Here is a 12,801-nt window from a genome sequence, read left to right on the forward strand (position 1 = left end):
ATCTGTAACATCTGGACTTCGATAGGCATTTCTAGCACACTCCCTTAAAACTACAGGACTGCTCCCGTTGTTCCATGGGGGAAAGGAGAGAGAACCAGGAGACTCACCAGGAGATACCACCCCATGGAGGAAGCAATGAGAATCCGTGGGGCAAACCGGCGTCAGCTGCGGGGAAGAAGCGGAGGAGCAGGGGCCGTGCGCGGATCCCGGCCGGCGGTGGGAGCAGCCCGCGGCCCCTCACGGCTCCGGCCGCGCCGCGCCGCCGGGCTGCAGCGCCACCGCGTGGGGCCGAGCGGCGCGGCCCGGCCCGGCCCATCGCCCCGCCGGCAGCGCACGGGGCGAGCGGACCGCAGCGAGCCCCGAGCCCAGCCCGTGCCGGGCCAGCACGGCCCCGAGAGCGGCGGGTGCAGGTGGAGTTCAGGGACCCAGAACAGCCGGGATCTGCTGCACGCTCCAGCAAGGCCCGCTCCCTGAAAAGCTTTAAACAGGCTCCTCCAAAATACATCTCCCCAAGGCTGCAGGAAACCGCCCTTTCTTTTCCTTTTTCTTCATAGGAAATACATGAAATAATTTCCAGCTTAAACTGCAAGACAAACACACACTTTCTGACTTTTGTGCGAGTTCATTTACGTCCTGCTGAAGGCAGCCTGTCTGTACGCTGTATGCCTGGCACAAGGGTCAGGATGGCCCTGGCAGTGGCAGCACTGAAACAGCAGCCAGAGACGTGGTGGGCACGGCCGGTCATAAACAAGCACTAACATAAGCCATGTGTGTGTGTGTGCATTACGTATGCAATGTATTTTCCAAGCAGTTTTCAACACCAATGTAAATAAAAGGAGGAATTCAATGAGAGGATCAAATGACCAAAGTTGCCTAATGCAACCCATTAATTTCTTGATTGTGGCAATATAAAGAAAAGCAGCTCTTAAATCTTTGCTTTCTATTAAATCTTACTTGCTAGGAAGCAATTTAAATGGCAGGTAGAGGTACAACAGCAAAAGAGTTTGTATATATCAATAACAGGCAAGGCAAGATAAACTAGAAATAGCGGAAACTTTCTAAATAAATATGTTTTAAATCATATGACAATTGCACCCTTACTCTAAATACAAAGAAGTAACTTTAAATTCATCTCTAAAATGATATTTAGACTTTAAATATATAAAAGCCCTTCATCTACAAAATTAAAGGTATTCTTGCCAGGACCTGGAATCCCAGGTACCAAATCTTAATAAACACTCCCATGTAGTACAAGGATCATTACCAGCAAAATTTAAGAGCAACAAATTTGAGCTTATAGTTGTAAAGCACAGTAGAAGTCAAAAGTTAATGGACACTTATTAACAACTGTCATAAAGGACCACAAAAGAGAATGAATATGAAAATATGTCTCATCTCCATTTATAACCAAGTCCACCAAGTGTCAGGGAGAACTGAAGCCAGCAATCCATCAATTCTGTCACACAGAATCAAGACAGTTCTGGCAGGTCTGTAATCCTGGTATCTCAAGTGTCAAGGAAAACTTGCAGTCACATATATTTTACAGTCACCTCATTTTCCAGTGGGAAAATTATTGATTGCACATTCATCTACTGAATACAGAGGAAAACCTCCAACCTGACACTGGATGGAACTCTTGCAGGAAATTTCCTAAAGTGTGCTGAACTGTTCACTAGGTGCTTTGTTAGAAGGGTGCAGCTATAACAGCGAAGTATCAGAGGGGCTATTTGCTTCCTTTGTATGTGGAATAAAGTCTATTCACTGGTGAGGTGAGATTAATATAATTACTCTCTTACCATCTGCACAATTAGTTCTGTTTACAACATTAGCTGAAGAAATGGGAAAGGAAGGCTTCCATTACAAGAGGTAATAACACTCCAGAGGACATGGATTAAAACTGAGCCTGAATAATGTCAATTTATAAGAAAATTAATTTCTAGTTATTTTTGGAAAATGTTCTTTGAGAACTACCTCTAGTAAGTCTTGTTCTCACAGTGGTTCTTAAACAGTATAATCACAGTAATAATAAATTGTCTATTATAAGGCATTTCTTTCTTTTAAATGCTATGAACACAATATCCCTCAGCTATGAAAAAAGAGTGCTTATTTCAACATGCACTAGATAGACCAGCCTAACTACTATACAACTAATAGTCTAATATAGAGATCGGTGAACAAGTTACAAAGAAATATGAATTTTAACTCCCAAGCTATGCAGTAGCCCCAAAGCATGTGCTCCATCAAGCATAATTGTATTCTGAGCATCAGAGCATCAGCTGTGATCCCCAGGAATGACAGCAAAGTTATCAGATGAAGGAGTTCAGATAACAAAAAGCAACAAAAATAAAAAATATTTTTATGTTTGCATTGTAGGTCTACACACAGAGGAATCTTAAATCAATCATAATGCCTCACAGATATTTAGTTATTTTAAGAATGCTCACAATTAAGTAATCCAGATGTTTTTCAATAGGAATTTCATCTTTTGAATCACATGCCTAGTGTGATTCTCTCTAGTGATACTCTCATACTGTTTAGTTCTAAGTCAAACAAAACAGTACCACAGACTTCAAAACAAGTAATATTCAAGTAACAAGGAACAAAATCAGAAGAAAAAGCAAAACCTTTCAATGCAGCTTGACTATTTCTATACAAAATGAAATAAAAGAAAACAAAGCCAGTGTATTAATGTAGCAAATAAAAACTAATATTACAATTCAGAAAACTTCTTGTATGAAGATCAGAGTTTTAGATTTTTCTTAAATAGTTATGAACTGACTCTAACACTAAAATAAAAAGAAACAAACTATCCCCAAAAAACAGAACAGCATATTATGTGCTTTGTATCTTTACATTATGCAAGCTAAATGCATTCTGCCCAAGACTTCTGTTTTTCCCAGTAAGTAAAGTCTTATTTTGAAATACTTCTTTCTTAGAGGTTTTTTCCAACCTAACCAATTCTATGTATAAGAGTGGTTAAAACGCAGAGGGCTGAAAGGAGAAAGAATCAAAGGGCCAGGCCTGTAAATTCCAGCTCTCCTCCTCCATTGTTCCATTACTAGATTTCATTTAAAAGTTTCTCCTGTACATGTAGCATCCCTCCAGAACTTTCTTTTGGAAAAAAAAGCAGATGACAAAATGTGTAAGTATTTGGATTCACAAGAGTTACTTTTAAACAGACCATATCTCAAGGTCTAACACATAATGGAATATTGCTTGGAATAATGGAATATTGCCTCAATACCATTTGGCTTCATGGGTGAAGAAATACACCAGTAATTCTGAACATGGCAAAATATTAACTAATAGTATTAATCTATATTAAGTTTAATGGCTATGTTACGTGCAGAAAGTAGAGTTTAAAAGTTTCCTTAGAATTCTTGACCAAGATGCAACATCTCAAACTAATTATGTACCTGTGCTTGTACTTGCAAACAAAGTGCCAGGAGCTGTACTTGTAGGGAGCTTTCCATTATTTAGCTGCTTCACTCTTTTCAAGTGAGATTTCCCGTTGTAATGAACTTGAGCTTGGGCTGCAGAGTTCAGCTGTATATTGCACACTTCACAGAATGAAAAGAGTATCTTCTTTTTTTCTTTGCTTAATTGGTAATCCTGTCTGTCATTCCTCAGTCCTTTTTCTTCAAAGGCCTGTAGAACAGCTGGTTGATTCATAGTCCCATCTTCAACAATGTGGTCAGGACTTAATGGACGCTTCATACCTACAAAGAAGAGACAAAATTGTTACTAGACAGCAACAAATCCTTACTATTAAAACTGTGTTTTCTGTTTTAAAATGCTGTAATGCATGACCCAGCAACCAGTTCTAACAAGGTTGCAAACTGCAGAGGCATTGCTTAATATAGAAATAAATGCATTCGTGACACACCACAGAGCTCAGAAATAATAAGTTGGCAATATATCACAGTCTGTGCACAGCGACTTGCAACAACTCACTATTTTGTTAAGCAAGCTCTCTACTTTAAAGTAGATTTATTATTGCATCTGTAGCAGAGGTTAAGATTGATTTTCAAATACATTTCCTCTGCCTTACTAAACACTGGTTCCAGAGCTTCTCACTTTCCAATGGCTATAGCAGCACCCACTGCTTCAAATACAACTATTCAACAAAATAGATGCCAACAAGAAATGTTATGGAAACACTGGAAGACAGCAGACTGTTCAAATGAGACTAATGAAGCCTTTCCACTTTCACATACATCCAAATCTTCCGCTTCATACAAAGGTTGTATGTTATCTATATTAGTCCATCAATACCTTCATAACTCAAACTATTTTACAGGGGAAAGTCAGTTAACATTAGTCTTGTGCAAGCTTACAGAAAATCAGAAATCCCTGAACAACAATCCAAGAGCCTGAAATATTAACTTGCCCTAGGGAATAAAAACCTCATCATCTAGCTACACAAAATACAGTTTTACATATACTGGGGGAACGGTCCTATTTTATTTAAGGTATGGTGCTAAACCAGCAGAGAAGAAATGGGGGGGGGGGGGGGGGGGGGGGGAGTGCGTCTAGGGTAAGTCATATAGAAAATAATTCTGTTTTCTCAGCTACACAAATTGATATTTATTCTTATCCCCCACCACCCAAATACTCTGGATGGCCAAAGGCTGGCTCAGAAAGCAGCACACAAAAGCAGCTCTTTCCAGGCAAGAGTTCACCTATGCTCAGGTTTCAAAAGCAAAAGACTTCAAACACAAGGTCCCTTTTCCTGCCTGGAACCAAAGCAGCACAGAATTTTGTGTACACTTACCACTCTGTTAGGCAGGAGCACTGAAAGACACAAACATTAAAACTACAAGTATCAGTAATCCTCCCCAGAAGAGTGTAGCATTCACAAGTAACACTAGATTACCCCTCTCATAATCCAGTTAAGTTTATTACCAAGAGAAAGTCTGTTCTGTTCTCTGGCACAGGGGTGTACACAGAAAAAGCTTCAGAAATAGTTAGTCATATATATGGTAGGATAGAGTATTTCATCATATTCCTAACTAACCCATGCTTAGTATTGGTACAGATTCCCTCTCAAGTACAATTCACTGATCAAGAATTCTAAATACACTTCATGTGTTTGTTTCTTATAGATGACAGTTCTGTCATCAAACAATATTAACAATACATTAGGGTATAAATCACACCAAATAAAAATAAAACTAATTATTAAAAATAATTGTAGCATACAGGTACCTAATTAATTTAAAAACAAAATACTGGCGATCCTGAAAACCTAGGCTAGAGACAGTCACACTAAATCATTTAAGTGTAAGTTTCATATTTCAAGGCCAGCAACCAAGATCCTTGACTCAGCTAAGATAACATTTTCATCTGAAAATTTAATCTCCTTAGAGCTTCAGTATTTATTATTTTTCAATGTATTTTAAACCATAAATAACCTCCCCTAGTCCCTTTGTTTTCCATATTTTATTTCAACATCACTGTTTTAGCTTTTGTTCTCTGAAGTAAAATGTTCTGAAACAAAAATTCTTTTACAAGTTGTATCTAAAAATCATCATTGAATACTAAAATGTTACAGTTTAAAAATCCTGTCCTATCAAAAATCTCTTACGTTTGGTTGCAGACAGAAAATAATCCAAAATATGATTCAGCGATTATTTCAATCATCTGTAAGACCTTAATGAAGCTCAGTTGGTTTGGATACCTTTAAAATTGGCAGAGGCAAACATCTGCATTAGGAAGATGCATGGAGCAGAAGGAAGACTGATGGAGCACCAAAGCTTCCCAAGAAGTGTTGTTTTGGAAGGCACCAGGCTGGCACTGCACAATAGCACTGCAGCACAAGGCATGTACACTCCTGGACTGCATGTTTCTGCTGCCTTTCCTCCAGAGGAACAAAACCTTGGTAAAGCCTGAGACTGTGCAATTATGGGCCAAATCAGGGTACATGGGGAAATCAGAACATTTGCCTCAAAAATGCAGTCCTGACATCACCAAAGTATTTATAAATATGGACACACCCAGAAAGAACAATCGAGCACAGCAAGAACAATTGAGCAAGTCACACACTACACCTGCACCCTTAGGCATCCCAGCTGCCAGTATAGAAAGAAAATTAACCTTCAAACAAATAAAAAGAAATCACTGCCAAGATATACTCTTGTTTTAACAAAAGAATAACTATAAACTCAGTTTTACTACAAAGTTGCATACACAGGACAAATGAGTCGTTGAAGCAATCTCTTGCTACTAATTCAAGAATTAAAAAACACAAGCTGAAATTTTAAAACAACCTTTGTTGCCTAAAGCTCTGCATCTAAATTAAAAGGTGGCCTGATTATAAGCAGCAATGACCTCCCAACAACTGATGGGAGCAGCAGATGCAAATCACTTCTGAGAAAATGCCTACACTGAGCATAGGAGGGCTTGTAGCAGCATACTCTGACCAGTCCAGCCCTGGAGAGAACCTGTACCTGCAGCCAGAGACGGGACCATGCCAAGCCTCAGAAGTCTGCCTGTTCCTTACAGAAATCCTAGCCCTTATCCCCCTGGGATGTGGAGATCTGAACATTTGGTAAAGCAAATCACTTGTGTTTGAAAAGCTTTGTTTAGTCTCTTCTAGAGTTTTTTAAAAGAAAATGTTGGTGGCAAACATGCACTGATATTCTAAAGTATGGCCATTTTTCACACTGTAATACAGATTTTACCATAAATTATCATATCTTGTGGTGCATGTATTTGTTCAAAAACTAAAAATGTTATTACATGCAAAGAAAGCTTCCATTGTTTTAAAAATCTCATCTCCTTCCCTTCTTCTTTAAAGTTCAGGTTGAAAAAAACATACCTTTGAAATATACTGGTTCTAGAACATTCAGCACAAGTACAATTCTGCATTGAGTCAGTGCAGAATCTCACCATGAATGAGGTGAGATAAACCTCATGACTGAGGTTCATCTTGTACAAGCTAGCCTTTCTTTAGAAACCTGTCTGAATGCTTTAAACTTTAATGAAAGAAACATGTACCTACACATTAAATTGTAATAGAAAACAAAAAACAAAAAACAAAAAAATCCAAAACCAATCACTTTGTTCTTATTCTCTAAACTTTGTAGTCACTCAAATTTATGCAAGCACACATCTGACAAGTGATTTTTTTTTTCTTTCAAAAAGAGCTTATTCCTGCAGATAGATTGTGAAGAGCTCTGGGTGGTACTTGTGCTCACCCACCAGGACTCAGATATGAAACAGGGCCATTTCATTCCTCAGGCTTACACATAGCTCAGTGACATTATCATGTAACACAAGCAGCTACTTGAGACTACAGTCAGTGAGCTGAGAATAACGAGAAGTTACATAATCATTACATTCTGTGAAACTAAAAAATAATTTAGAGTAATTGTTATAGGTAGGTTTGTGAAGTATTTAGAAGTTGGTTTAAGAGTAAGAACAAGAATATGAGTTCATTAAAAGGCAGAAGGGTTGGGAATTATCATATGGAGAAAATACATTTGATCAATCCTGCAAGCTCCCAGTTCTGTACAACCTTGATACAGCACAGTGTAAGTCTTAGCAGCAGCAGCTGACACATAACAATATCCACAAATTAAAATGATCCATACAAAAAGGACATGATTCTGTGAACCACTGGACACACGCATTGCAAAGGTTGTCACTGTATTTACTCAGTGAGGATTAGACTTAATTAAAAATTGAAAGGTGGGAATGGGAAAACAAGAAAAACAAAGCAGGAAACAGAGAAGAGCATCCATATATCCAGCTGAAATGATCCAGAAAAATGTTAAGTCTGTAAAGGAATTGTATGCTCCATCAGTCTTTCTCTTGCAAAAACAAGTTCTGAATTAAACCAGGTATACTACTTTTTCTTCTGATCAAAATCATAAGAGGAAGCAATGTAAAGTGTAAGACCTGTTCAAGCAGTTGACATAAACTGTTACCAGACTAAACAGGGTTGTCCCTCCATCACATTCCCTGCAAACAATAGGTTTTGCAAACAATACTGGAAGCAAGAATAAGTTAGTGATTTATGACACCACATTAAAATTCTGAAGTGATATGAGATACCCTGTTAGGATTTCTGAAAACACATCTTCTCAGCCTCTTGCACTGGCAAAGAAATCTAAGTGTGGATATCCTTTGTACTTGAAGCTTAAGGCAATTAGCCTTTCAATTTGGCTGGCTAATTTACTTTTAAACAGAGTTGTGCTTTCAGAGGAGCTACAAAGAAGTATTTATATAGTACAGTGCTGTAGGTGATAATGTGCAAATCTTTACTTGAAGGAAATAAGCTTTGGTTATCCTAATGCATTAGTGATGGTTACATGATGCATTCTTTTCCTGAGTGCTGGTCTAAACTTTTGCAATGCCCATTCCTAATTAGTTCATACTTCAAAGAACCACTGTGCTGGAAATGTAATTAGACTGCCTTTCCTCCATGGATCTGTGCCAGGTAAGCAAAACAGAAAACTGATTTTAGAAACTTACATATGGGCAAAGAGAATTTTCTCCTTTAGCTTTTGGAAATAATCAAATGAGTTGCTGAAGACATGAGAACAAAAACCAAAATTAACTGTCTTTCTATATTGTTACATTTCCAAAAAGGTTAATTCAAACAGCTGGGAGAAGGGGAGGGGAGAGAGGGACCCAGGACCCAGCCTTGTGTTACAGTCCTCTTAGGCATCTCCAATGGAGAAAAACTATCTGTGCACTGAACTGATGAAGTCTGCATACATGCCTTAAGAGCTGTGGTCTCACACTGAGCAACTATGGTTCCCTACTTCCTCATCTCTCCATAAAACATTTACACACATCTCCCGAAAGAAAAAGCCCAACCCCAAAAAATACAAAAACCAACCAGAGCATTATTTAAAAGAAATTCAATAGAGCTGTTCTTCACAAGTGTTATGACCTTTCTTATATTTCTAGAGAGTATTTCCCAAACACAGATAAACTATCAAGAGGCATATGGTTTGCACCATCTGGGCAACAAGTTCTTTTGGGATACTGTGGTGAACAGCATATGCATAGTGCCTTGTGTGCAGTATCCTACAGAGTTTAAAAAAGCACTAGAGACTCTTTTGAAGCCAGCCTTGTAAAATCCCCCATATGTTTAAGGGACCTGTTTGGTTTCAGAAGATGTGTTTCTCTTTCTTTCAGTACAAACCCAAACAGAGAACTGCCATGTTTAATCCTCATCTTGTTCTGAAATTCCTCAAGGAGCCATCATATTCTGCAACATCTCCACCTGTCAAACTATTTATTACCCATCCATCCATATCAGATCAACTCTTGGTTATGTCTTTCATCTCTGCTTACAAAATACATGGAATGTTTTTATTCAAAGTTACAGTAAAAATTGGATGGTTCAAAAAATACATTTTTTTTATTTCTTAATACAGATAAAGAATAATCAGTTGGTCACAGTACACAGACCAAACTGGGCTAAAGTAATTATTTAGCTTTAATTTTGATGCTAGTTCATCAATACAAAGAGGAACAGAAACTCAGCTTGCTTTCACTGAGCATGAAAAGACTTGAATGGTGACAAATGGCTGACAGCCTCTTCACAAACACATTTTAGAGCATTTAACATTTGAAGGAGATTCTCTTCAAACTATAGAAACAGATGGTTGTTTCACAAAACAAACATTAGCTGTTCAGCACAAGGTAATTCAGAAAACTGGAAGCATTCAAGTAGCTAGTGTTTTGCTTTACTAGCCTTGAAATTTTTGATGTTAAGGAAACCTAAAATTAGACCTGCTGCACTAGACTGTGAGCTCAGCTAAACTGGAGTAAATGAAATTACTCTCAAGTTAGGTTATCACTGACTTCTGTTGCATGTGCCAGTATCTGCAGTTGGCTCTAATTATAAGGTCGATCCTTTCCTCTGTAGCACCCGTACTTACAGATTTCTGGCACTCTTAGCATTAACATGAATTTATTTACACATCAGTTTATTTGCCAAAGATATATATCCTCACCTGACATAACACATCAGACTGCTGCCAAGCAGGCTAACCAAGTTTGCAGTCCAGACAGCTATCCTGGATTATGCTTCAAGATGAACAGATAGTTCTACAGAATTATCATAATACGACTTTGCTTGATGAACCATTTGACAAGTTGGCCCCTTCTACTCAGCAGTCTGTCATTAAACCACTGCTTACCGTCAGTTAACTTGCATTCTAAGCAATCTTAGCTAATTAAAGAAGAATGTTTAGATGCCCTAAGTGTCCAACACGTGGTTTAGATATCATTTAAGACATTTGCCCTCCCCTACCACATGCAGAAACCTTTCAGAGAGTAGACCTTCCAGGAAAATGGCTTAGCTCCCATAGCTTTCTCTCTAACAAATCTTTTGAACAAATCCTTATAATGATCCCAATATCCATAGTGCTATCCCTGGTATGATGTCTGCAACAAATTCCATCAGGTAGCCCATGGTCCAGTCTGTTTTAGTGTCCTCATTAAAAAAAAAAAAAAATCCATTTCATACCAGCCATCACTGATTGTCTGTATCTGATCCTATTTACGTCCTATTTCATCCAGAAACTCTAGTTTCCTATTAATGACCTAAATCCCAAATACATTGTATTTGCAAGGCAACACCCAGGAAAATTAAAAAACCAAACCACAAAAATAGAGAGACTAATATTAGCTCTTTCTTGGATATGGGCAGCATTAAAATATAAAACATCTGCAAATGCCAAACAGACAGGGGTAAAAAGAAGAAAGAAAATAAAAAATAAAAAGGTTTAAAAAGAGGATACTTTAATAAGTTCAACATGAAAATTACAAGTTATTTTAACAGCAAATCCTCAATTTTAAAAAGCTAAATTTTTCCAAGTAGAAATTAGCAAACTGAATTTTCTTATGTATATTTTCAATTTTATCCATTTTCATAATCTGCTTTCTTGAGACCAGAGAACTGTCTAATCAATTGCAAATTTAATAAATCAATTGAATTACATTACCTCTAAGAATTTTCTATAAAGTTGCTCGGTTAAGATTTTTATCTGTAACTTTGAAATTATTGGATCCAAGTACTATTTAAATCAAATGACTCCTTGTATTTGTCCCTACAAAAACATTGAATAACACAACGTTAATTAAATGTATCTCCATCAGATTTTACAACTTGGAAGAGCCAAATACAAACCTATAAAGGGAAAATCCTGTAGAGGATATAGTTTGAACCTATATTCAACAACAAAAGAACCACAGAAAATAGGGGTTTTTTTAAAGAACATTTTTATACATTTGAGAAGCTTGACATAACAAAGCCAACTGCAAAACAAATGGGTTTTAATTATTTGGACAACTGATTCAAGATGTAAGGTACTTCTAGTGAAGCAACTATTTTATTTATAAAAAAAATCTGTTCATAGCATAAACTTGCAAAAATAAAGATCAAAACCTGCTGACATAATCTGAGGTTCCTACAGGGAATTTGTACTTGGCTTTACTTTATCTTGCTTGAGCATAATGACATTTGAAGAGTAAATCAGTCTTTGGTCTCAGGAAGTAAAAATAATTTCCTACCCTCTCAAAAATATCAAGAATTCATCTCAGCATAAAAGGAAGCCACAATGGAAAGTCAGGCCTAATAGATGGCTGTCATGTTCTTAAGTCTGACAATGCTACAGCTGAATATAAGATGTACTGGAAATCATTAATTCAGGATAAAGCCTGGTAATGCTGTGAAAGCACTCTTGGACACAAGAGCTTTGATGCTTGTGTGAAAATAATAGCTGGGCATGAACAAAGAACATGCCACATTGAGAAAAAAATGTGAGATTGAGATCTATCAGCTTGATTGGAAGCACTAAGAACATAAAGAACAGAAAACTGCAAGTATGATCAGTGGCAGTGAATGTCAATCCTAAAATGTTCCTAAAAAGATGGTCCCAGATTAGTCATCATTCATAAGATTCTGTCATTGTCTATGTCTACTTCTCTTTTGGAACTGAAAAAATATCAAAACTAATGTTGCCTTATAGTATAAAGGGACATCACACCTGCTTTCTTATTAATTAATTAAGTTTTATGATAAAGTTCAAAGAATATTACCCAGCTGTTAGTGACTGACCATAAGAATATTGGATCATCTAGTCTGAAGCCACCTGCAGGCAGGCTAGGTTAAAGTTAGCACTGACCTGAACCTAAACTTCTGCTTGCCCTTTTCCCCATTTAAAGGAACTACAATGAAGTGTATTTTGTGCCAGCACTGAACTTGGAGAGATGTCTGGTGAAGTTGAAGTTACAACCACTCCCTTATTCCTCCTTCCCAAGCACAGATCTCTCCTAAACTTGAGCTGCCAATCACCTCAGGCTTTAAGTGACTGTTGCTTGCAAAATCCATTCTGAATATTTTTTTCCACACCAAAAACACACTTCCATTCATAAAAAAGGAGAACCAGCCTTTTGTGAGTTTTGCTGACTTCTCATACACTGATCCAGAAATAGGACATGCATGTGCTTCCATGCTGTAAATAATCCCCTCTGCTCTCCCCTCAACTAAGAACCATGAGAAGGAGGGCATTTGCTCGTACAAATTTGGCAAACACTCCTCATTTCTCTGCTTTCCAGCCAGTGAAACCATATTATTGCTTTAATCTAATCTGGTTTTATAAACTTTTGGACCCTCTTACATTTTAAGCAGAACATAGTACCCAAATTAAGAATTCACATGGCAGATTGTTTGGGTTTCATCCTTCTAACTATTCATTTGTATAAAATCTGTATACTATTTGCATATCATACTTAATAGTCAAAAATACGTGAAGATACTCAGGTAATATATTGCTC

The 12,801-nt window shown here is 37.5% G+C and overlaps 1 protein-coding gene across 10 annotated transcripts in view; it reads right to left on the minus strand.

Moving 5' to 3' along the window:
- Window positions 1-12,801, minus strand: part of ZNF385B (zinc finger protein 385B) — a 155,909-nt gene that overhangs the window by 122,178 nt on the left and 20,930 nt on the right. For 7 of the 10 annotated variants that reach the window (XM_002199595.6, XM_030277575.4, XM_030277574.4 and 4 more), the window contains exon 2: window positions 3,417-3,719. In XM_002199595.6, the coding sequence (XP_002199631.2) occupies window positions 3,417-3,717 (301 nt within the window). In that variant the 5' untranslated portion in view covers window positions 3,718-3,719. Of the gene's footprint in view, window positions 1-107; window positions 3,392-3,416; window positions 3,720-12,801 lie in introns of those variants that run through there. The other 3 variants (XM_072932317.1, XM_030277579.4, XM_072932319.1) reach the window with 2 other exon arrangements.

Source organism: Taeniopygia guttata, chromosome 7 (assembly GCF_048771995.1).
Source record: "Taeniopygia guttata chromosome 7, bTaeGut7.mat, whole genome shotgun sequence".
In the NCBI taxonomy this organism is placed as follows: domain Eukaryota; kingdom Metazoa; phylum Chordata; class Aves; order Passeriformes; family Estrildidae; genus Taeniopygia; species Taeniopygia guttata.